The sequence below is a fragment of the Erinaceus europaeus genome, chromosome 12, assembly GCF_950295315.1.
Source record: "Erinaceus europaeus chromosome 12, mEriEur2.1, whole genome shotgun sequence".
NCBI classification, from domain to species: domain Eukaryota; kingdom Metazoa; phylum Chordata; class Mammalia; order Eulipotyphla; family Erinaceidae; genus Erinaceus; species Erinaceus europaeus.
In genome coordinates, this window is record NC_080173.1 from 73,541,494 (window position 1) to 73,568,042 (window position 26,549).

General features: G+C 42.5%; 1 protein-coding gene across 9 annotated transcripts in view; it reads right to left on the reverse strand.

Annotated features, from left to right (window-relative positions):
- Window positions 1-15,919, reverse strand: part of RHOT1 (ras homolog family member T1) — an 85,036-nt gene extending 69,117 nt beyond the window's left edge. For 4 of the 9 annotated variants that reach the window (XR_009553126.1, XR_009553127.1, XM_060203980.1 and 1 more), the window contains exon 1: window positions 15,667-15,918. Coding sequence is in view for 6 of the 9 variants with exons in the window: in XM_060203980.1 (XP_060059963.1) it covers window positions 15,667-15,742 (76 nt within the window). In the remaining 3 variants the exon portion in view is untranslated. Of the gene's footprint in view, window positions 1-15,666 lie in introns of all 9 variants that reach the window. The other 5 variants (XR_009553129.1, XM_060203981.1, XM_060203982.1 and 2 more) reach the window with 3 other exon arrangements.
- Window positions 15,920-26,549: the final 10,630 nt, after the last annotated feature.

A 26,549-nucleotide genomic window follows, 5' to 3' on the forward strand; every position in this document is an offset into this window, starting at 1 on the left:
CCAACAACAACAACATCAATAACAACAACAACAAATAAATAAATATTTTTTGAAAATACAGACACACACATACACAGAGACAAAGGGCTGGGTGGTGTCACAGCCGGTAAGCACACATATAAAAGCAAGGACCAGTGCAAGGACCCGTGTTAAAGTGCCCACTCCCAACCGATAAAGCAGGTCTGCAGGTGTCATTCTCTATCCCTTTCTTCCCCCTTCCCTTATCAATTTCTCTCTGTTCTGTCCAATAAAATGGAAAAATAGGCCACCAGGAGCAGTGGATTCATAGTGCCAGCACTGAGCCCCAGCGATAAATTGGAGTCAAAAAGTAATAAAGAGAATGAGGGAGTCAGGCGGTAGCGCAGCAGGTTAAGCGCACATGGCGCAAAGCGCAAGGACCAGCATAAGGATCCTAGTTCGAGACCCCTGCTCCTCACCTCCAGGGGAGTCACTTCACAGGCAGTGAAACAGGTCTGCAGGTGTCTATCTTTCTCTCCCCCTCTCTGTCTTCCCCTCCTCTCTCCATTTCTCTCTATCCTATCCAACAATGACAACAACAATGAAAAACAATGGCAACAAAAGGGAAAATAAATAAATATTAACAAAAAATTAAAAAATAATAATGAAACAGTGTATATATAGTATAGTATAAACATCGGAGAAATAGTGTCCTGAGATACCTGGCTTGGGAGGGGGAGTGTAAGAAGAAAGGAAGAGGGGGGAAAATGAGTAAGTCATGGCTCATTACTCATAACTTTGTCGCCATAGTGCCATAACATGGCATTTCCTTCCTTCTGGAACACATGTCTTCTTAAATGTCACCTTTACTTGGAATTTCCCAGAATTTCCCTATCAGAATTTATAAATACTCCTCTCTCATACCTCCAGGCTGTCATAGCCCACCATAACTGCAAGTTCCCAAAGCACAGTGAATACTTTGTTGCTTGTTTGTTCATCTCTACAGATTTTGTGGTTATTTTGAAAAGTATCTTGCTAAAACTGAACATTTACTGCTCCCATTGTAAAGCATGTGCATTATCATGCCTGAAGTCCTTAGTTCAAGCCAAAAACATGGCACCACATGAAAGCATCAAAACAGCACCCGGGAAGCTCCATGGATATTCAAATGGTACTGAGGTGTCCCTCCTCTTTCTCTGATTCTCTAAATTAAGAAAGTAAAAAGCATTTAGCCCAGGAGGCCATTCAGCAGAAATGCATATGTGTGAGGCCGAGTTAATTCCCTAATGACATACTATATAAACAAAAAGTTCATGTGTCAATGACTGTACTGTAAACTACTAATTCCCCAATAAGGTAGTAAAAAAATAATAATTAAATAATGCCTCTGAATTGTACAGTTACAAATGGTCAAATTGTTAATTGTGTATTCTACATTTTATAAATTTTTAAAAATAGCCATCTCCCACTTACCTACAACAATACATAGATGTTAAGACTATTCCTAAGCATTCTTCTCTTTTTCTAATTCACCCTATCAAAAAGCCTTTCTTGACTCTCAATTATCTACCCCATTAAGGTAAAAAAAACTATTCTACTGGCCTCTGAAAATCATACGTAATTTAACCCCAGACCATCTATTCAACCTCATTTCCCACTATTCACCATGGACAATATGTTCAAATAAAGTCATTCTGCCCTATATAAGCACAAACAAGTCATGATGAAGCTTGCCCTCCAAGATTTTCATCATCTAAAATATAACCTCTCTCCTTCTGCTTTTCCAAACATTAACCATCTCTCAAATTTCACCTTATCACTAAAGAAATCTCAGGGCCCTTCTCTTCCGCCTTTAAATTACTTTTATGCCAAATATTTTATATCAAACTTTACAAAGACAATATATATATTCCACATGTATTAGTCTATATTAACACAATAATAAATGTTTTAATACATTTGGATATTGAACAAAATTTTCTCGTTTTATATGGATTTGGTAGACATCACCCAGATGAAACTATTCGACTTCATCTTGCTAGAACACAACAGTATTTAGTAAGCATGGCCATTTGGGAAATCAGTCCAACCTCCTGGAGCATCCAGAACTTTCCCAGTTAAAACATTTTTTTTTATGCAGTGCCAGAGGTGCTGAACAACACCCTTCAGCCCCAGTTTTTGGTTTTGTTTTTTTTCTCACTCAATATATTTAGAGGGGTGGGGGGAAACACTGGAAGAAGAAAAAGGGAGAGGTATACCAATTACTTGTAGAAATGGCAGAAAAAGAAGGGAATATCTACTTCCAGAAGTCTTAAAACATAATAGAACACCACAAGGTTTATAAAAGAAACCTATGGGGAGGGGGAGCTGGGTGGTGGCACAGCTGGTTAACTGCATGTATTGCCATGCCCAAGGATCCTGGTTTAAGCCCCTCGTCCCCACCTACAGGAGGAAAGCATCACGAATGGTGAAGCAGGGCTGCAGGTGTCTGTCTGTCTCTCTCCCTATCTTCCCCTTCTCTCTCAATTTTTGTCTGTTTGTAACCAGTAATAAATAAATAAAAATATTTTTAAATGTGATATTTTAATTGCCATCATTGCTTATATCCCATAATTAAATTATAACGTAGGACATCTAGAATACAGACCTGTAACAAGAAAAAGTGCAGATAACCTTGGGTAAAATATAGTGCCCTAGAAAATAGCAAATAGACCTCCAAATTCTGTCTCATGTTTTTGTATACAAGTAATTTGGCAGGAACATTCTTCTATCTGTAACAGTGAAATCTGTCAAGACAATGCTGGGTCCAGGTATTTCTATAACTTGCAAAAACTTGCAGTCAGCACTTCATCATCTCTTCCCATTATTGACTTCTTTCAAAGTTTAGGGTCCTAATAATTCAAATCTTTTCATAGTTCAAATTAGTATTCATCTCAACATCTGTATTTGTCCAAATGGCTATATATAATGAAAAACGGGGGGAAAGAGCCAACATTGTCCTTTTTTCCTGGCATCAGCAAATGTAGTCCTGGACCACCTATTTTTTTCATTCTGGTTCAACAGAACAGAAGGATGCATTTGGGAGGGAACCCTAATAATGTTTCTTGCAAAAAGTGGCAATATCTGATAAAAGACAAAAAACACAGAGCAGAGCTCTATGTGGATCAACAGACTGGAGTCTGACTACCTCTGCTATAAAATTCAGTCAAGTCCACTGGACCCTGTACTTTATGTCATTTACTTCATTAGTAGTTCAGCTCCCAAGTACTCAAAAAAAGCCTCTTACAAGATTCAAATGCCTGAGTAATGCCTGTGACCTTTAAACTCCTGGGACTTTTTCCCTGGAAGAGATAACTGCTTATCTGCTTAGTGTCTCCAAAATCCTGCAACTGCTACCAGCACATTTGTTGCCAGAAACTTTTCCATTTCTGACAAACTTCTGTTTATCATATATCTCTATGTCTTTATTCTTGATTCACTGTCAGAAATGGTAAAGTGGGGAGTCGGGCGGTAGCGCAGCAGGTTAAGCGCCTTAAGAGGCATGAAGCGCAAGGACAGGAGTAAGGATCCCAGTTCGAGCCCCCGGCTCCCCACCTGCAGGGGAGTCGCTTCACAGGCAGTGAAGCAGGTCTGCAGGTGTCTCTCTTTCTCTCCCCCTCTCTGTCTTCCCCTCCTCTCTCCATTTCTCTCTGTCCTATCCAACAATGACAACAATCATAACTACAACAATAAAACAACTAGGGCAACAAAAGGGAATAAATAAATAAATAAATATTTTTTTTAAAAGAAACCTATTTTAAAAAATGGGAAAGTGAATCAGATACTTCTTGACAGCTAAAGGAAAACAAGTTGCCCCACTCTTGGTCATTGAAAAAAATGCCTACCTTAATAAACATAGAAGATCTTGATTCTCCTCATAACCCTCTTTCCAGAAATACACTTTAAAACTTTTAAGGTGGGGGGAGCGGGCAGTGGAGCACCAGATGAAGCACACATAGTACAAACAGCAAGGACCTGTGCAAGGATCCGGGATCGAGCCCTTGGCTCCCCACCTGCAGGTCACTTCATAGGTGGTGAAGCAGGTCTGCTGGTGTCTATCTCTCCGTAAGTCCCCATCCTCTTTCAAGTTCTCTCTGTCCTATCCAATAAAAATGGAAAAAACGGCCGCCAGAAGCAGAGGATTCATAGTGCAGCAATAACCTTGGAGGCAAAAAAAAAAAAAAAAAATTTTTTTGTCTGGGGGAAATAGAGCTAGAGAGCATAATGGTTATGCCAAGATACTCTTCATGCCTGAGGCTATGATGTCCCAGGTTCAATCCCCCACAGCACACACAGCACAACAACTTAAAATATAAAACAAAAGTAAGTCAGGACCAGGTAATGGCACACCTGATTAAGCGCTCACATTACAGTGCACAAGGACCCAGGTTCGAGCCCCTGGCCCCCACCTGCAGGGGGAAAGCTTCACAGGCGGTGGAGCAGGGCTGCAGGTGACTCTCTGTCTCTCTCCCTTTTTATCTCTCCCTCCCCTCTCCATTCTCTCTCCCTCTACCCAATAAATAAATAAAACTATTTTTAAAAATAAAAGTAAGTCAATCATCCACACTAAAAGAACTACTAGTTTGTGACTACAGAGGTGGCTCAGCAAGTAAAAGGGCTTGTTGCATGGTGAGGCTGCCGGTTCAATCCCTGATGATATACGTTCTGGAGTGGTGCTCTGGCTTCTTTTTATTTCCTTTTTTTAAGGTTTATTTATTTATTACTCGATAGAGACAGAAAAAAATTGAGAGGGGAGGAGGAGGGAAAGAGGGAAAGATGGACAGAGACAGCTGCTTCACCACTTGTGGAGCTTTCCCCCTGCAAGTAGGAACCAGGGGCTTGAAACTGGGTCCTTGCACACTGTAATGTGAGCACTTAACCAGGTGCCTGGCCCCCCTCTTTTTAATTCTTTCATGTGAAAACTCTACCACATATGAAATGAATAAAATAAAATTTTAATCATAAGTACTCAGAATTCCTCAACAAATTTAGTCTTTCAGGAGGTGTTTCCTGTTACCTCTACACCATGCACTAACTACCTAATCACATATTTTAACCTTTACCATTCTGTCATTTTTCCTTTATCTCTCTTCTTAAAACTTGTTAGAACAACCCTTTACCTGGCTTTTTTCCCTGGTTTTTTTCATGGACCTTCTATGCTCCCAGTGATATTTTCAGAAGAGAAGGACCCAACCATCTGAGAAAACTTATCTCAGGGCATTAGAGCATTTCTGATCTACTGCAGCAGGAGGCTCCTGCCAAAGTACAAAGCTGCCATCAGGTCTATTCTAGTGTCAGCCTCAGAAACAGGAAAGGACACATCATGGAGGACAGGAGGCACTGTAAAGACCACAAAAACCAAAGTGCTTTATTTATGCTTGAACATACACACAAGGCAGTGGTGTGGAAGAACAGGAATAATTCAATTTATTTATTTATTTTTACATCATACTGTATTACCTTTTGGAGTGTGACACTTTAATTTATTCATTCACATCCTCTCTCATCTATTAAAGAATCTGAGGCAGTCTGCCACTCATTACAATATGACCATTTCATCTTGTTTCAAAAATAATAGAAGGGGTAGGGGAGATGAGTAATGGTTTTCAAACAATCTCTCATGCCTGAGGCTCCGAGGTCCCATGTTCAATTTCCCACACCACTATAAGCCAGAGCTGAGCAGTGCTCTGGTAATAAATAAATAAATAATAAAAGTCAGAGAACTGGGCAGAGAGTAGATAGCATAAGGGTTATGCAGAGACTCTTGTGCCTGAGGCTCCAAAGTCCCAGGTTCAATCCCCCGCACCACCATTAAGCCAGAGCTGAACAGTGCTCTGGTAAAAAAAAAAAAAAAAAAAAAACAAGGGGGGGAAGGGGGTCAGAGAGCTTACATATAAATCACTTATATATGATAATCCTAGAGCAATTGCTTTCCTTTAAAAAAATAAAAAGAGGTAACACAATAGATTAAGCATTGGACTCTTAAGCCAGAAAGCCCAAAGAGTGCCCTAGCATTCCCTTTCTCATTAATAACAAAATCTTTAAGAAAAAAGTTCACAGGGCTAAGGAGACAGCATACTGATTACACAGAAGAACTTTCATGTCTGGGGCACCAAAGGTCCCAGGTTCAATTCCAGCACCACCATAAGTCAGAGCTAAACAATGTTACAGAAAACAAACAAACAAAAATCAAACACCATAATTTACACCGTTGCTGGGAATGCAAACTGGTGCAGCCACTATGGAAAAAAGTATGGAGAATCCTTAAATAAAAATGGAAATACCTTATGATCTAGCAATACCACTCTTGGGCATTTAAAAAATTTAATTTTTTTTGTTTTGCTGGAAAGGATTTCATGTCAGAGATTGCAAGGTCCCAACTAGTTAAGTGCATATATTACTAAGCCAAAGGACACAGGTTCAAGTCTCCAGTCCCCATCTGCGGGGGGGAAGCTTCACAAGCGGCAGGGCTGCAGGTATCTGTCTCTCCTTTTCTATCTCCACTTCCACTTTCAATTCCTCTGTTCTACCAAATAAAAGTTTGTTTTTTTTTTAAAGATTTTATTTATTTACTAGAAAGATAGGAGGAGAGAGAGAAAGAACCAGACATCACTCTGGTACATGTGCTGCTGGGGACTGAACTCAGGACCTCATGCTTGAGAGTCCGATGCTTTATCCACTGCGCCACCTCCAGACCACCCAAATAAAAGTTTTAAAATAAATAAATAAATAACATTTAGTGAAAAAAAGTCTATTTAAATAAAAAAAATAAACGTATCTTAAAACTACATATACATTTAAAAGATTTGTGAAAAACTGGAGCAGTCAAAACAGTGCTCAGGCATATGCAGTATCAAGACAAGGGATCACAGCCAGCACAAAAAACATGCAAATCCTGAGCTCTACCTCTGAGTCACCACAATGGCCTCAAATACTATGCAATTTTAGCTGCTTCTGAAAATAAAAATTATTTCCATAATGGAATAAAATCTCAAGTTCTTTTCTGGATGTGAGGGTGATCTGGCTGCGACATCTGTCACCCCATTGATCGCCTGGGTTGATTCGGCTGATCTGGCTGGCTAGTTGGGTGTCCCTTTCCTCCCTCACCGCTCCATGTGCATCCCTCCCGAAGCTGCGCGCTCGGTCGAAGAGGACGGCCTTCCCTGAATAGAGACGGACCGGTCCCCTGCTAGAACCTCCAAACAAGCTCTCAAGTTCTTCTCTATTATACCAACCAAAAGTTATCTTTAAAAACAACATATAGCATAATATGTAGTGCCATTTTATGACAATTTAATAATAAAATATTACATATAAAATGAGAATATTTTTAATATAAGTATTATGCCAAATGTTAATGTTATGTTAGGCAATCATCTGATGGTCTCTACTTCGTCTATTCTGCCTAAGAAATACTGATGTGATCTATAAAAACAAAGCACAGTCAGTTATCTGCAAAGACAGAAGGCCTGTGATTCACTTCAACACAACATGCTACAGTTCTATGTGAGACTCCATGCTTTTAAGTAGGTCATGCATGAGGAAAATAATTCATCACTTTGAAACAAATTATCTAGATCTATCCAGCCTAAAAAATTGCCTTTTCACATCTTCTGAACATTTAATTCTAGATGACAGCGAATTCCCAACATTCACAAAGGGGAAATAACATGTTCTGATTCCAATTACCATGCCACTGGCCATATTGGCTTATTCTCTTAACAGCCAACACCCTTGCTTCCAGTAGCATTGGGAACTAGTCCTTGTTTTTATCTACTTTATCTGGAAGGCTAGTTGGCTCTTCCTAAGTTATTGTAATTAGAACACACAAGGAGGAGGTGGGTGACTACTGAGTCATATTTTTAACTGAAAACCTTAGCATTTAAGGAACTGGCCAAACATTCCAAAGAAATTTTCATTGACTATATGTAGGCTACAAACACACACTACTATGATCTATTACTCTCCTTCAAACCAGGGTTCAACAGTGGTACCCAACTCAAACGAGAGCCAAAAAGAGTAGGGAGGTCTCAATACACATGTAAGCATGATACACACTCACTGTGGCCAAAAAGCTTGATCCCAGATATTAATCATAGTATAATTGAAACCAAAGCACTTATTAGAGACAGAGTGAAATCAAGAGGGAAGGGGGGAGATATAGAGAGAGAAACCCACAGCACTGCGTCACTGCTCCTGAAGCTTTCTCCCTGCAGGTGGGGACTGGGGGCTTGAACTCAGGTCTTGTCAGCTCAACCCAAGGCACCACCACACAGTGCCTAGCAATTTAATCTGCAATTATCATTCCAAAAAAGACCATAATGGAGAGCAATGTGGCTTTAAGAGGACTGCAGCAAGTTATTTTTGTTTGCTTTTCTAGAATCTGATACTGTTGGGTTGTTGGAAAAGTCATGACACATTTATTTTTTCATAGAGAAATATGTTATAACTTTTCTGACAACCTAGTAGCTTATACCAGAAGAATCTTCCCCCAGCCCCTTCAAGCCTCTAAGATGGCCTCTGGTGTTTCATGGAGAAACTGAATTATTTAGGCAAGAATTCCTGGCTGCCAAAGAAAAACAGACCTAGCATTGTCAAAAGCCACTGGTTTACTGGGGCTGGAGAGATAACTCACCAGGTAAGGTGTGTGCTTTGACATATGCATGGCCCACGTTCAAGCCCTGGTATCATAAGGGAAGTACAATGCCACCAGAGGAAGCTCCAGTGCTGTGGTCTGTATATCTATCTATCTAAATAAAAATTTTTTTTTTAATTTCCAGAAGCAATGAAGAAAGAAGTTCCCAAGGCAAAGTAATATAAAGGCACGGAACAAGAAACTAGATAAATATTGCCCCTTTAAGTTCTAACAGTCACAGACTGGATTTGAAAAAGAAAAGCAACCACAATTTTATGACTGAGAGGAGCGGCTTAGAAAACAAGGAAATTCTAAACAAACTAAATTACTAGCTTGAATTCACCCATTCAACTAATTGATTGCTTAGTTTTTGACAGGCAAACTCTACACACTAAGGATATAGCAATAAATAAGACAAATCCCCTGCCCTCATGAAACAAGTTTTCTAACCAGGTCACAGGAAAACACGTGAAAAAAATCTGTTGGGTAGTAAGGACAATGCCTGGGTCACGCCCTACTTGTAAAGAAAGTAGTGAGGGAGAGAGCAGTACAACAGTAAAGAAAGGACCTGAATATAAAGAACCTTGTATGCCTGTGACAATAGAAATCACGAGAGAATTTTATTTTAAGATTTTATTTGTTTATTAATGAGAAAGATAGGAGGAGAGAAAGAACCAGACATCACTCTGGACTCTGGATCGCATGCTTGAGAGTCCAGTGCTTTATCCACTGTACCACCTCCCAAGGACCACTCACTAGAGAATTTTTAAAATGGCCAATAGGATATAAGACACTGACTACTACATTTACTACATTTAAAAAAGGGGGGGGGGGCAGGTACTGGGCACTGGGTAAAGCACACATTAGTGCCAAGCGAAAGGACCCCACTTCAAACCCCAGGCTCCTCACCTGCAGGGGAGTCGATTCACAAGCAGTGAAGTAGGTTGGTAGGTGTCTACCTTTCTCTCTCCCTCTCTATCTCACCCTTTCCTCTCAATTTCTCTGTCCTATCCAACAACAGGGGAGGGAGAATGGCCACCAGTAGCAGTGGATTTCTATTGCAGGCAGGGAGCCCCAGCGACAACTCTAGAGGCAACAAAAAAAAAAAAAGGATAAAATCTGAGGCAGGAAGACCAATTCAAGAGATAGTACAAAATATTAGTCCAGGGGGGTGGGCAGTAGAGCAGCAGATTAAGCACACATGGCGCGAAGCACAAGGACCAGCGCAAGATCCCAGTTCGAGCCCCTGCCTCCCCACCTGAAGGGGGGGTCACTTCACAAGTGCTGAAGCAGGTCTGCAGGTGTCTGTCTTTCTCTCCCCCTCTCTGTCTTCCCCTCCCTCTCTCCACTTCTCTCTGTCCTATCCAACAACGACAGCAATAACAACAACAACAATAACAACAACAAGGGCAACGAAAGGGGAAAAAATGGCCTCCAGAAGCAGTGGATTCATAGTGCAGGCACTGAGCCCCAGAGATAACCCTGGAGTTAAAGAAAATATAAAATTATATATAGCCAGAGTCAAATGAAGCTTGAACTACCTTGGCAGAAATTTCAAAGTTAGATAAATCAGATAAGAGCTACCAGGTTCATCTTAACAGAGGATAACAGTTCTCCTTTCTCCATGAATTTAATCAGTAAGAAAACAAATGTATCTTTTCCTGAAAATTGAGGTTTTTTTAAAGAAAAGATTATGTATGAGAAAGTCACATGAGGCAGAAAGGAGAGACAAGCCAGAGCACCACTCTGTCAAACCATGTGCCAAGGACTGAACTAAAACATCAGCCATGCAGGTACCACACTCTCACCGGCTGAGCCACTTCCCCAGCTGAGGAGACAAATGTCTCTCAATTTTTTTCCAGGTAGAGATGCAGAGAAATTGAGAGGGAAGTGAGAGGCGGGGAGGGAAGGAGAGAGAAAGGGTCAGCGAGAACTACAACACTGTGTCACTGCTCATTAAACTTTCCCCCTGCAAGTGGGGATCAGAGCCTTGAACCTGGGTCCTTGTGCATTATAACATGTGTACTTCACCAGGTACAACTCCACCCAACCCCTTGTATACTTTTAATGTAGCTGCATGATTTATACAAAAGGACATTTTATACAAAAGGACATAAGGTTCTTACTAATTTTATTCTATTTAGTTGCTTGTCTGTTCTTGCCACCAGTTGCTGGGGTTCCATGCCACCACAATCTCTGCTACCCATAGATAAGTTTTTCACTTTAGAGGGTGAGAGACAGAGAGGGGGAGAGATACTCCAGCACTGCTCTACTGCTGGCAAAGCTTTCCTGCATAGATGCTACTGTGTGATGGCCTGAGGCTTGAACCCAGATCCTCCCACAATGAGAAGTATGCACTCTTCTGTGTGAGCCATCTCCCAGTCCCCTAACAATATCTAATAAATATATTCATGCAAAACTAAAACCAAATTCTAGCCAACTCATTTGCTCATGAAAAAGTATAAATGAGGGGGGCCAGGTGGTGGCGCATGCAACTGAGCACACCTGTGCAAGGACCTGAGTTCGAGCCCCAACTTCCCCTGCCAGGGGAAGAGAGGAGCTTCACAAGTGAAGTAGGTCTGCAGGTGTCTTTCTTGCTTTCTCCCCTCCCCTCTCAATTTTTCTCTGTCCTGTCAAATAAAAACAGAAAGGGGGGGGGGGGATATGGCTGCTAGAAGCAGTGGATTCATAGTGCAGGAACCAAACCCCAACAATAACCCTGGTGGAAAAAAGAGAGAGGAGGGGGGGAGAGAGGAAGGAAGGAAGGAAGGAAGGAAGAAAGGTGGGTGGGTAGATGGATGAGAGGAAAGAAGATGGGAGAGGAGAGTGAAAAGAGTGAGAGTGAGGGAAGGAGGAAGAGACGAGGAGAAAGAGAAGGGGGATGTGAATGGATGGCTAAGCAACCTAGGTTTTGTATGGTGTTTTTTTTTTTTTGGCATTTTAAAGATTTTAAATTTTTTGTTTTGTGGTCCGGGAGGTGGCACAGTGGATAAAGCATCGGACTCTCAAGCATGAGGTCCTAAGTTCAATCCCCAGCAGCACATGTACCAGAGTGATGTCTGGTTCTCTCTCTCCTCCAACCTTTCTCATTAATAAATCAAATCTAAAATAAAATAAATAAATAAATTTTTTTGTTTTTCTGGAAAGGATTTCATGTCTGAGATTGCAAGGTCCCAGATTCAAACCACCATAAAACAGAGCTAAGCAGTGCTTTGATTAAAAATCTTTGTTTATTTAAAGAACACTCATTGACTTTTGATTTGATCTGAATGGTACTCAGTATGGTCAATAACTAAGATAAGGTGCAGATATTTAAGACATCTTGGCTTTCTTTGTTAACAAGCACCTGAAATATGTAATAGTCTTCTCTAAGCACTAAAGAGACATTAGCAATTAGCATTAAAACCTGGATAGATCAGGGTTAAGAAGTAATCCTATACAACAGATTTAGTATTCAACAACAGAATGGGTTTCTTATTAATCTGCTTTCTGGCTACCTGAGTTATTTATCACTAGAGGTTGGTTTTAGCATAACTATACCATTCCCACCACACTGCAGCCTTTTTTTTTTTTCTTTTCTATTATCAAGTTTGACAGAGAGTAAGAGACAGAGACAAAGAGAGAGAAAGAGAGAGAGAGAGAGAGAGAAAAGATACATGTGGCACTGTGAAGATTTCTCCATTCGTGGTAGGGACCAGAGGCTTGAACACATAATGTGTATTCTACCTAGGGAGCAACTCCGAGGACTTTAACAACTGGATGTTAAAAACCACTCACAACTCTTTCAGGGCTTCAGTGACAGAAACTGTTGCTATATAGTTTCAGGGAAGAAACTAACCACAATAAAGCGTACTGAAGTAACAAAGAAGCTACAGGCTTTACAATACCAGAATTAATGCTTTTTTTTTTTCTCATTCCCATAGCTAACCATCTTAAAACTACAACTGAATTAATTACTAACCATCTGCCTCCAAAAAGTATTTTCCAGATAAAATCTGGAAAAGAGGTATGGAGATAGTTTTGGTCACACGTTTAGTTAGCATTTAAAATGCTACAACAGGGCTGGGGAGACAGCATAGCTGTTATGCAAAGAACAAAAAATGCTCATGCCTGAGGCTCCAAAGGTCCTAGGTTCAATTCCCAGCACCACCATAAGCCAGAGCTGAGCAGTGCTCTGGTAAAAAGAAGGGGGGGGGGGGGAAATCAGCCTTTAGTATAACAAAAAACAGCATATTTCATATAAATACAACTCTTAATACTTTTACATGTGGGGAAAAAAAACTCACAAATACAGCAGCAGGCCTAAAGCTTTTGATAGTAAAAGTCAGAAAAAATGTTTTCCTCAAAGCATAAAGCCCTTTTATGTCAAGTTTCTCCCTAGAATCAAAAACTCTTGCATGCACAACTTTATCTTTAATTTCTGCAAAATACGGTTTGCAATTTTTCTAACAAATTTTAAAATATTTTATGTATCCTTAAATAAGTAATTCACCGGATTAAGCGCAGATAGTGTGAAGCGCAAGGGCCCACGAAAGGATCTGGGTTCGGGGGGGGGGGGGGGGGGGGGGTCACTTCACAAGTGGTGGAGAGAGTCTGCAGGTGTCTCTTTCTCTCCCCCTCTCTATCTTCTCCTTCTCTCTCCATTTCTCTCTGTCCTATCCCACATCAGCAGCAGCAACAATGGGGGGGGGGGGTCCACCAGGAGCAGTGGATTCATAGTGCAAACATCAAGCCCCAGCGATAACCCTGGAAGCAAAAAAGAAATAATTCCGTTAACATTGTAATTTAAGCACCTAAGACAGTATGTGCTACATATGTACAGCATTTCTATTTAGATGTTTTACAGACCAATGATTATATATAACTGTCTTATATTAGTAATTAAAACAACCCTGAGATTTTTGCTTTTAACACTTAATACTAAAGTTCACTATACTATAAAACTATTTCATGGGAGTCGGACGGTAGCACAGCGAGTTAAGCGCAGTGGGGCCAAAGCGCAAGGACCGGCATGAGAATCCCGGTTCCAGCCCCCGGCTCTCCACTGCAGGGGAGTCGCTTCACAAGCAGTGAAGCAGGTCTACAGGTGTCTATCTCTCTCTCCCCCTCTCTGTTTTCCCCTCCTCTTTCCATTTCTCTGTCCTATTCAACAACAATGACACCAATAATAACTACAATAAAACAACAAGGACAACAAAAGGGAATAAATATAAAAAAATCTTTTTAAATCTATTTCACTATACAATTTAATATGAATCGTTTTTTTTAAGCGGACCAATATACTCACTTTCCCTACCCTGCTACAAAAGCATCAGTGTGAATCAGACCTTAAATAACACCTTGCTGAACCCTGTCAAGGACAGTGATGGAAAACACTGAGTAAGATGTAATTAGACATAAAGACTAAAATTCAAAAGTGCAAACCAAAATGTAAACTGTGTCTGGCCAAGCTTACTTCCAAATTTAATTCTCAGGAAAGATTTCTCCAAACAGCCCGTGAACAGAGGTGGCCATGAACATAGACAGAACACTTACAGAAGAGGGTGAAAATGTATTTAGCTTGGGAGTCGGGCGGTAGCGCAGCGTGTCAAGCGCATGTGGCGCAAAGCACAAGGACCGGCATAAGGATCCCGGTTCGAGCCCCCGGCTCCCCACCTGCAGGGAAGTCGTTTCACAAGTGGTGAAGCAGGTTTGCAGGTGTCTCTCTTTCTCTCCTCCTCTCTGTCTTCCCCTCCTCTCTCCATTTCTCTCTGTCCTATCCAACAGCGACATCAACAACAATAACCACAACAACAATGGAAACAACAAGGGCAACAAAAAGGAGATAAATAGAAAATGTATTAGCTTTCTAACTTGGAATTAGAGAGCAGTGACCCGAAGGGCTCATTCTAGATGAACTGGGGCTTTAGAACCGAATGCTTCAACGCAGCAATAGGCCAGCATTAAACTCACGTTCTGTAAAACAAACAATCCTGTCCTCCCCGGCCCACTTTCTTCTTATTTTAGACCTACCGACTGAGTCATGTAACTTGCACAGTACTATCAAGAAGGCCCTGCTGTTCCGTCCCCCAGTCAGTGAACAGAATGCATTCTTTCGCCTTCGATATAGCTTCAAAAAAAAAAAAAATCTAAGGCTCTCTGGGGAGGGTGGTGGTGGCGAGATCGCATATGTATGTGTGTTTGGATCTCACGAGTGCTGAACTGTTATTTATACATTAATCACCGAGTAGCTATGAAGTAAATCATGATGAAAAGAGGCGCGAGGGAGGTGGGGCGGGGCGGGGAGGAGCAAGGAGAGGGGGAAAGATAGGAATTAGGGTCACAACAAATAAATTTCTCTCTCTCTCTTTTTATTATTACCAGAGCACTGCTCGGCTCTGAATTATGGTGGTGCAGGGGACTGAACCTGGGACTTTGGAGACTCAGGCATGAGAGTCAAATTTTTGCATAACCGTTATGCTCTCTACCCCTGCCCACAACAAATTTCTCAATTGCAGGACCGTCCCTAGATCAAATGGTTCATTCATAGAGCGCCTGGATAACTTCAAATGGAAGTTTTTTTTTTTTTTCTGAAGAAATATCGAATGCACCCGGGGCGATGTCATTGCCCGGTACAAGAACCACTTCAATTTAGGCGATGTCAATGCCCAAAAGGCACTGGGAGGGGAGGGGAGGGGAGGCTGCAGCACCTGACCTTGCTCCCAAGAGGGAAGCCCGCGCGACCCGCCCGGCTCCCCGGCTCCCCGGCTCCCCGGCCCGGCCCGGGAACGCGCGCAGAGGCAGGGAGACCGGGTCGGCGCCGAGCCCCGGGAGCCGAGGATGCGAACAGGAAAGAAGAGGCCGGGCGGCCACAGGCCACGGGGACCAGGACCCTGGGTGCGAGGGGAGGCGGCCTGAGGCGGGCCCGGGGGAGCTGAGCGGACGCGGGCGGCGTGAGGGCGCCGGGTGGGCCCCGCGGAGCGGAAGGAGGAAGCGGGGGGAGGCCCCGGGGCGAGCAGGCCCGGGGCTGCGGCGGCCGCGGCGCGCGGACTCACGTTCTCCCACCAGCAGGATCCGCACGTCTTTCTTCATGTCGGCGGCTCGCAGGGGCCGGCCTCGGCCCGCACGCATGGAGCGGACTCCTCTCGCCGGGAGCGCCCACCCCGCGACGCCGCTCTCCCTGCGCTGCCCACCCCGCCTGCCAGCTTTCCCCCGCCGCCCCGCCCGAGCCTCGGCCGCACGGCCAGCCGCGCCGCCTCCTCAGCTGCTTCCCAGCTCCGGAGCCGGGACCGTGGCAGCTCCGCCTCCTCCGGCTCCGCGCGTGCGGCGGCGGCGGCGGCGGCGGCCGCAGGCTGACGGGGCCTCGCGAGGGACAAGCGCCTTCAGAACGCGAAGGCTCCGGCCGACTGAGCAGCGCCCCCGCGGACCCGCTGGTCGCGGCGCAGCGTCAAGGAGCCTCAGCCTCCGCTGGGCACAGCGGGCAAAGATACCCTTGGAACCGGGAATCAGAAGGACAGATCTGCTCGTCAGACCCGATTTATTTCACGGAACATGGGCAGAAATTTCTTGACCAAGGTCACATAGCTGGAGTGACTCAGGGCTAGTCACCGAGTCGATAAGCGCTAAGAGGGCAGCGACCTTTCTGCCTGGTTTTCAGTCGTATCTCCACCTTACCAGCAGGAGATTATTGAGTTCCTGTTACACAAAACCCAACACCCTAGCAGCTTGCTTCTTCTTCTTCTTTTTTAACCAGAGCACTGCTCAGCTCTAGTTTATGGTGATACAGGGGACTGAACCTAGGACTTTGGAGCATCAGGCATGAGAGTCTCTTTGCATAACCATTATGCTATCAACTCCTGCTTTCTTTCTTTTTCTTTTTTTTTTTTTTTTTGCCTGAGGTGATAATGATTCTAAATAGTGAGAGTTGTTTGTCCCTTGTCTGTGTTAGCGGTTATTCTTTTTTTGTTACTATTTATTTATTCCCTTTTGTTGCCCTTGTTTTACTGTTGTAGTAATTATTGTTGTCGTCGTCGTTGTTGGATAGGACAGAGAGAAATGGAGAGAGGAGGGGAAGACAGAGAGGGGGAGAGAAAGAGAGACACCTGCAGACCTGCTTCACCACCCGTGAAGCGACTCCCCTGAAGGTGGGGATCAAGGGCTCCAACCTGGATCCTTGAGCCAGTCCTTGCTCTTTGAGCCACATGGGCTTCACTCGCTGCGCTACCCCGACTCCCGAGCGGTTATTCTTTGTAGTTAAAACTTTCCTCGGGGGTCGGGCGGTGGCGCAGCGGGTTAAGCGCATTTGGCGCAAGGCGCAGGGACGGTGGCGCAGCGGGTTAAGCGCATTTGGCGCAAGGCGCAGGGACCGGCGTAAGGATCCTGGTTCGAGCCCCCGGCTCCCCACCTGCAGGGGAGTCGCTTCACGGGCGGTAAAGCAGGTCTGCGGTTGTCTGTCTATCTCTCCCCTCTCTGTCTTCCCCTCCTCTCTCCATTTCTCTCTGTCCTGTCCAACAACGAGCAACATCAACAATGGCAATAATAATAACCACAACGAGGCTGCAACAACAAGGGCAACAAAAGGGGGGGGGGGTGGCCTCCAGGAGCGGTGTATTCATGGTGCAGGCACCGAGCCCAGCAATTACCCTGGAGGAAAAGAAAAAGAAAAAAAAAGAAAAAAAAACTTTCCTCTATGTGGTTTACTTTATACAGGACCTTCCTCCAGGCTACTACTGGATGCAAAGATGGCATATAATAAGTTAACTGATTATCGTAACACTTGTAATTTCCTCCCTATCCTCTCCATCTAGAATATATTGCTACATCTCTAGTACTAAGACAGTGCTTATATAGTAGGAGATTGATCATAGGCAGCATGCACTATCTATGCTTTATTTCTATCTTAAATGTTACGTAGTAAAATTTTCGGGCGGGGTCGGGCAGTAGCGCAGTGGGTTAAGTGCACATGGTGCAAAGCGCAACGACCAGCTCAAGAATCCCTGTTGGAAACCCTGATCCCCACCTTCAGGCGGTGAAGGGTTTTTTGGCAAACGCTAGAAGAAGAAGGCTGTGAAGCAGGTCTGCAGGTGTCTATCTTTCTCTCCCTGTCTTCCCCTTCTCTCTTGACTTCTCTGTCCTATCCAACAACAACAATAATAATAACAACAAGGGCAACAACAATGGGAAAAAATGGCCTTTAGGAGCAGTGGATTCGTAATACACATACTGAGCCCCAGCGATAAGCCTGGAGGCAATAAAATAGAGTATACATAATATTAATCCCTCTTTTGCTAATCCAGAGCCCACCACCTAATAAGTTGTGGGATCCTGTGTAAATTCTTTTGCTTCTATATGTCTATCTGTTTTTCTGTAGCACTGAATTAGGGAATTGTCATGACTCAGACAGTTGTGAAAAATAATATGCACCTGGTTGAGTGTACATATTACAATGTGCAAGGACCCCAATTCCAGCCCCAGGTCCCCACCTGCAGGGGGAAAGCTTTTCGAGTGGTGAAGCAGGGATGCAAGCGTCTCTTTGTCTCTTTACCTATTTTCCCTTTCCTCTCAATTTGTGGCTATCTCTAATAAATAAATAAATGACATGTGGAACATTTGTTCTAGTGTTAAACTTACAGTCCTTGCTAAACTGATTTCAGCTAGCATAGTATTCATCAAATTCACTCAATGGTTGTAATTCACAGATTTCGAGGCAAGCAAAAATTTTTACAACAGTGGTTCACCATTTTGGTCATTTGATGTCCCTATAGAACATAGGGTAAGAAACCCTACCAAAAGATACTCTGTGATATAAGGAGAAACAGGAAAGACACACTCTTTACTCACTGGAAGTCCTGGATGCAAATAAGGCAGATGAAAATGTGAAATGCAGGAGATTTTATTACCTAATTTTTCATGAAATGATAGTCCTTCAATTTTTTTTTTAAAAAAACAGAAGTTGGAGTTGGAAGAACTCTAACAGGGAACCCATTCCATTCTATTTACTTTTAGAAAAGCAAGTCTCAGGGGGCTGGGTGGTGATGCAGCGGGTTAAGTTCATGTGGCACAGTGCAAGGACCAGCATAAGGATCCTGGTTTGAGCCCCCGGCTCCCCACCTGCAGAGAGGTTGCTTCACAGGCGGTGAAGCAGGTCTGCAGGTGTCTTTCTCTCCCCCCTCTCTGTCTTCCCCTCCTCTCTCCATTTCTCTCTGTCCTATCCGACAACAATAATAACTACAACAATAAAACAACAAGGGCAACAAAAGGGAATAAACAAATAAATTATTTTTAAAAATAAATAAATAAAATAAAATAAACTTTTTAAAACCAAATCTCTTCTCTCCCCTTCTTTTTAAATTCTTTTTAAAATTTATTTATTTAGTTTTTTTCCTTTTGTTGCTCTTGTTTATCATTGTTGTTATTGCTGTCGTCATTGTTGGATAGGACAGAGAGAAATTGCAAGAGTAGGGGAAGACAGAGGGGGAGAGAAAGAGAAATACCTGCAGACCTGTTTCACTGCCTGTGAAGTGACTCCCCTGCAGGTGGGAAGCCGGAGGCTCAAAGTGGGATCCTTACTTCGGTCCTTGCACTTTGCGCCACATGCACTTAACCCACTGCGTCACCACCCAGCTCCCAAGAAACTTATACATATATATATATATATATATATATATATATATATATATATATATATACATATGTATGTATATGTGTATATATATATACATATACATATATATGTATATATATATATATATAGAGAGAGAGAGAGAGAGAGAAAGTCACAGAGAAATACTATGAATTGTCAAAAGCAGCACAGTCAAGACTGAGACCCTGGCTCTCTGCATAAGTCACATTATGTCACTCTGCCTCAGTTTCCTCAACCTAATGAAAACGTAACTTCTCTGTAGTCTTTTACTTCATGGATTATGTTTGAAGGACCCCATGAATAATGTATTTATGTGAAAGGGGGGAAAGCTTTTTATTCAAAAAATAAACTGCACAAATATCAGCTCACAAAAGCCAAAAGCTCTTTATAGACAGGCATACTCTCTAAGGGTCTGTCAATCCACACAACACTTTGTAGAGAATCTTAATCCCAACAGTTCTGTATTAGCACAACCAGCTGATGACAGTGTTAACTCTGGGGGGGGGAGGGGAGTCTCTAGAGTCCGAGTACCCATTCATTGGGGAAACTGAAGATCCTTCCTAGCCGACTGAATCCATATGGATCCCAGTCACTTTCAAAGCCAGCAACAGGCAGCTCCTGACAGCTTTCAACCTGACGCTGTTGACTGGCTACGGAAGAAGGGCAAACGCTAGAAGGAGGAGGAGGAGGAGGAGGAGGAGGAGGAGAGGGAGGAGGAGGAGGAGGAGAAGGGACAAGGTGGGCTAAAAAGAAAAGGTTATTTGGGGGAAATATCACAGAAATAATACTCAGACTCCTTTAAACATAAGAGTAAACAAAACTTATTTTAAAATTCAAGCTCATGAACTGTTGACAGCTAGCAAATGCTTTCAGCAGGCAATGACTAATAGTTTGGTATAAACAGAGGCCAATGCTCACTAAATTCTGACATGGCAGAATGTTCCTCCCAGACAATGTAAGTTTCTTTTTATAACTTCTCTTCAACTCTTGATCAACTATACTTTTTAAAAATATTTATTTATTCCATTTTGTTGCCCTTGTTTTATTGTTGTAGTTATCATTGCTGTTGTTATTGATATCATCGTTGTTAGAACAGAGAGAAACGGAGAGAGAAGAGGAAGACAGAGAGGGGGAGAGAAAGATAGACACCTGCAGACCTGCTTCACTGCTTGTGAAGTGACTCCCCTGCAAGTGGGGAGCTGTGGGCTCGCACCAGGATTCTCACTCCGGTTCTTGTGCTTTGCACCACCTGCGTTTAACCCGCTGTGCTACTGCCCGACTCCCGATCAACTAGACTTCTGAAAGTCTGGCCTCTTGCTTTGCCTTGAGCTTTATGCTCATCTCATGATATTAACAGTTACCTGTATTGGTGACAGAATAGCTCAGTAGTTGAGAGCAGGGACTCTGGGGTCAGCCTATCTAGGTCTAAACTGCAGCTTTGGCAATTACTAGCTGTGTATCACTGAGCAAATTGCTTAACCTTTCTGTGCTCTATTGGACAAATGAAAATAATGTCTCATGAGATTGTTATGAAGACTGACTGAAGGGGTCAGGCAGTGGTGCATCAGGAGAGCGCACATGCTACCATTCACAAGGAGCCTGGCTCCTCACTGCAGGAAGAAAGTTTCATGTCTCTCTGTCTCTCCCTCTCTATCTCATCTTTCTCAATATCACTGTCTCTAACCAAAATATAAAATTAAACTAAATTAAAAAGAAAAGTAACATGAAGATGAAGATTAAGTGAATTGGGCTGGGGAGATAGCACTATGGTCATGCAAAATGACTGTCATGCCTGAGGCTCTGAGGTCACAGGTTCACTCCTCGGCATCACTATAAGCCAGATCTGAGCTGTGCTCTAGTAAAAATAATAATAATAATAATAATAATTAATTAAAAATAAAACAAAATTTTTTAAAATATTAAGTGAATTAATATGATAGAAAAACACATAGAGGGAGGTGGGCCACCGCATTGAGCACGCATATCACAGTGCATAAGGACCCAGGTTCAAGTTCCCGCTTCCCATCTGAAGGGAGAAGCTTCATGAACGGTGAAGCAGGTCTGTAGATGTCTCTCTGTCTCTCTCTCCCTCTCTATCTCCACCTCCCCTCTCAATTTCATTCTGTCTCTGTCCAAAAATTAAAATAAAAACACAGTGGTCTGGGAAATGGCACAGTGGATAAAGCATTGGGCTCTCAAGCCTGAGGTCCTGAGTTTAGTCCCCAGCAGCACATGTACCAGAGTGATGTCTGGTTCTTTCTTTCTCTCCTCCTTTCTTTCCCATTAATAAATAAAATAAAAATGAACAAAAAAGAAAAACCATATAATGGTCTCTGGTATATGGTTAGTGATCCATAAAGTTTGGATAAATATGTATATTTACATATATATATATATATCTTATGAGGGAAAGGACTGCTGTATGCCTTTCTGAGTCTGAGGAGAGAACCACAAGATGACAAACTCTGTAGTGAGATGTAGCCAAAGAATGAAGTTGTTGGCAGTGAAATTAACTGTGGGAAAAGTACAGATTGGTTATGTATTATGAAGATTGGATAAAGCCAAGAGGACAGATTGGTATCTAGAAGGCACTAAAGGAATTTTCCTCTAGAATACTAGGACAGAACTCTTTTTAAAATTTTTTAATATTTATTTATTTACTTGATAGTGACAGAAATCAAGAGAGAAGGGGAAGCTAGAAAGGGAGAGAGACAGAGAGACAACTACAGCACTGCTTCACCACTTGGCAAAGCTTTCCCCCTGCAGATGGGGACCGGGGGCTCAAACCCGGGTCCTTGTGCATTGTAGCATGTGCACTTAACCAGGTGTGTCACTACCCAGCACCAGAAGGAACTCTACTACAGGACAGACTTAAAGCCTTTGACAGAGCAGATGATAGTAGGAGTCCTGAGCAAAGTACTTTTGAGAGGGAATAAGACACCCTTTATCAAACAAGAAGCTTGTGACATAACCTCTCTCTGGGTCTCAGCCACACCCAGGGACAAAAGGTGTGCTGGGTAGAAGATATGGTATGTGTTAAATGACTGACATTGGGTGGAACAAGAGACCAGTCTCTGATTGTTGAGTTAGACATGGTCCTAGGCAAGAGACCAAAAAAGCTGTGTTGGCATGAGTCCCATTCTTCAGATCTATCTTTAGTCCCTGTAGTTAAACTAAGCAGGATGCATCATTGTCTCCTTCGCTTTCTTCAGTTCTCTTTCCTTTTTCTTCCAGAAAGAATTCCTTTTCTTGTCTAACTCACTCTGGTAAAGCAGAAAAATCCACTGCCTTGATACTGGGCAAATAGTTTCTCTTGCCTTTTAGTGTACTTGTTCCTGGTTGAATGTTCAAACAATCACGTCCTCTGTATAGTCACATGAACAGGTCTCTAGAGGACACAGATTGTGTTTGCCTGATTTGGCCAGAAGGTACACCACTCAGCACAATTACTTATTAAGAGGCATTTGATTATAACTAGCCATGTTGAAAGGAAATTTCCACAGAAAAGGATACATTCTGGGTTTTTTCTCTCGATTTTACAGATTTTTTCCCCTCACTTTTACAGATTATGAACAAATTCTTTGAATTAAGAATTAATGGAGCTGGGAGTCGGGCGGTAGCGTAGTGGGTTAAGCACACATGGCGCAAAGCGCAAAGACCACCAGAAGGATCCCTGTTCGAGCCCTGGCTCCCCACCTGCTGGTGAGTCACTTCACAAGCAGTGAAGCAGGTCTGCAGGTGTCTATCTTTCTCTCCCCCTCTCTGTCTTCCCCTCCTCTCTCCATTTCTCTCTGTCTTACCCAACAATGACGACATCAAGAACAACAATAACTACAACAATAAAACAACAAGGGAAACAAAAGGGAATAAATAAATAAATCTAAAAAGAATTAAAATAAAAAAAGAATTAATGGAGCCAAGATAGCTCACCAAATAGAGTGCATACTTTCCATGTGTTAAGAACCCAGCTTCCAGCCCCGAGATACCACATGGCAGCACCATGCAGCACAGGTGCTAAGGTATCTCTTTCTCTCTTTCCATTCCGTTCTTCTTCTCTTTCTGATTTTAAATTTGAATAAAAAAAATGTCCCAGGAGGTAGTACAGCAATTAGTGCTAGCATGAGTTCTGCATTCAAGCCTTCCTTGGCATTGCAGGTACCAGAGTGACACTCTGGTTCTATCTAGCTATCTCATGTTGATATATAAATATTTTTAGTTTTAGTTTTTTTTTTCTTTCTGTTATTCTTGATAGGAAAGAGAGAAAATGAGAAGGGAGAGGAGGGGAGATAGAGCAGGAGAGAGAAAGACACCTGCAAACCTGCTTCACCACTTGTGAAGCTCCCCCCACCCTACCCCCCTGCAGGTGGGGAGCAGGAGCTCGAACCCGGATCCTTGTGCACAGTAATGCATGCAGTTAATCAAGTGAGCCCCTAAATAAATAGTTTTATTTATTTATTTTTTAATTTTTGTTATCTTTATTTATTGACTAGTCAGAAATCAAGAGGGAGGGGTAGATAGAGAGGAAGAGAGAAACAGAGACACCTGCAGCCCTGCTTCAGCACTTGTGAAGATTTCCCCGTGCAGGTGGGGACCAGGGGCTTGAACCTGGGTCCTTGTGCACTGTAATGTGTGCACTCAACCAGGTGCGCCACCACCGAGCCCCCTATTTTTTTCTTTTATCTTTTTTTCCTCCATGGTTATCACTGGGGCTTGTTATCTGCACTACAAATCCTCTGCTCCTCGAGGCCATTTTTTCCATTTTTATTGGATAGGGCAAAGATAAATTGAGAGGGGAGAAGAAGATAAAGAAGGATAGAGAAAGACATCTGAAGACCTGCTTCTATGCTTGTGAAGCAACCCCCCTGCAGATGGAGAGCCGGGGGCTGGAACCAGAATCCTTACACAGGTCCTTGTGCTTTGTACTATGTACACTTAACCTGGTGTGCCACCGCCCAGCCCTCCTAAATGAATATTTTTTAATTAGTAAAAAAATAAAAGAAAAACAGTCTTCCAGGAGCAGTAGAATCTGGAAGGCTTGAAACACAGGCACACCAAATAAAAATTTAAAAAGAGGGGGTCAGGGTCCGGCAGTGGCACACTGGCTCCCCACCTGCAGGGGAGTTGCTTCACAAGCAGTGAGGCAGTTCTGCAGGTGTCTCTGTCTCTCTTCCTCTGTCTTCCTCTCCCTTCTCAATTTTTTTCTGTCCCATTCAACAAAAAAGAAAAATGGCCTCCAGGAGCAATGGGTTCACAGTGTAGGCACTAAGCCCCAGCAACAATACTGGAGGAAAATAATAGATAAATCATTAACCCCTTCAATAAAAGAGAAAATAAATAAATATATATTTAAAAAGAGAGAGAGAGAGAATTGATAATGTCAAGCCTCCCAGACCACCACCACCCCAGGTGACCTGAATTTCCTTCTGGAATGGTTAAGAGCCTGTGCTCTGAAGTCTACCTGTCATTTCTAGTACTTTGGTAGTTGTTAAATATTAGAAGCATTATACAGTTTCTCTAAAAAAAAAAAAAAAAAGTAACCCTAATCTGTAAAATAAAACTATCATATATGGTTTGTTTGGTAATTAAACAAAATAATGCAGATAAAGCACTTGTATCACTGCTTAGCAATAATACCTGCTCCCACGTCACCGTTAGTAGCTGCATTTTTATGCTTAGATTTCATTTGCTAATTTGTATTATCTTTCCAAGGCAAGCTGATTAGTAAACTCAAAACAGCAAAAATATATTTAATATAATTGCAACCACTATACAAGTATTAAGACTTTTTTGGGGCCAGGTGGTGGCACAACTGGTTAAGTGCTCACATTACAGTGCATGAGGACCCAGGTTCAAGCCCCTGGTCCCCACCTGCAAGGGGAAAGCTTCACAAGTGCTGAAGCAGAGCTGCAGGTGTCTCTCTCTCCACCCTCTCTTTCTTCTTCCCTATATATTTCTGTCTCCAATAAATAAACAAAATACTTTTAAAAACAAAGAAAATATTACACCATGAAACTGAGAGACAGTATGATGGCTATGCAAAAGACATTTATGCCTGAGTCTCTATGGTCTCAGGTTCAATCCCTAGCATCACTATAAGCCAGAGCTAAGCAGTGCTCTGGTATAAAATAATAACAGTAAAAATAAATTAAACTTACATAATAGGTTATTTCTGCAAAATGAAAGTTAGCAAATTGTACAGTTATAGTTTCTGTTTAATGCTGCAAAGAAAGCATAACAGCATATATTGCATGGAAATAGTTCAAAAGGAGAAATATACATACGTAGTCATATATATATATATATATTTTTTTTTTTCTGTTAAAAAGTTCCACACAACACAAAGTGGAAAAGAAGCTTTTCTAATGATTATTTGGCATTAAAAGAGAAGCAGGGCCAGGCAGTGGTGCATAGGGTTTAGCACACACAGTACAAAGCACAAGGACCCAAGTAAGCATCCTGGTTCGAGCCCCAGCTCCCTATCTGCAGGGAGGTTGTTTCACAAGCGTTGAAGCAGGTCTGTAGGTGTCTATCTTTCTCTCTCCCAATCTTCCCCTTCCTTCTCAATTTCTCTCTGTCCTATCAAAAAATAAAAATAAAAAAAATGGCTGCAGGAGTAGTGGATTTGTAATGCAGGTACAGAGCCCCAGTGATAACTCTGGAGGCAAAAAAATAATAAAATTAAAAAGTTAAAAAGGGAGAGATAGACACATTGCCTTTGCCTAAACAAGCCAAGGTCACTGTACCAACTAAGAATGGCTACTACTACCACCAAGCAGAAAAAGAAAAAAGAGAATGAAAGAACACTTCACAGAACTAGGGCTAGCTGCATCCTATCAAGTGAAAGGCAGGTCCTGGTCCCAGCAAGGGACCTCATCAAAGGGCATGATAACGTTAGAGACTTCAGAGTGTGGAAAACTGGGCCTGGTTCCAGTTCTGCCACACCCAGCTGGTTGGCTTGAGATAAATCATTAAACCTGTCTGGGTCTTCATTTCCTTGTATGTTAACAAAAGTAAAAGCGACCACCACACAGTGTGGTTGGGAAGCTCAGTGAACAAACTAATAGAGCAAGCAGAATTCTGCTTCACCTTGTTTTCAAGAATGTACATGTGTAACCATGGCCCCAAAGGGACAGGGTTGTCTGACATGGCCCTAAAAGGAAGAGGTAGCATGAAAATGATAGACTGGATTAAAATCAAGAACAGTTAATATGCTAAAACTGAATTTGGCAAACAAAAGAACAATATCAGAGACTCATACCATCCCCCAGCTTGTTCCTACTCCCTCCCTACTTGTTC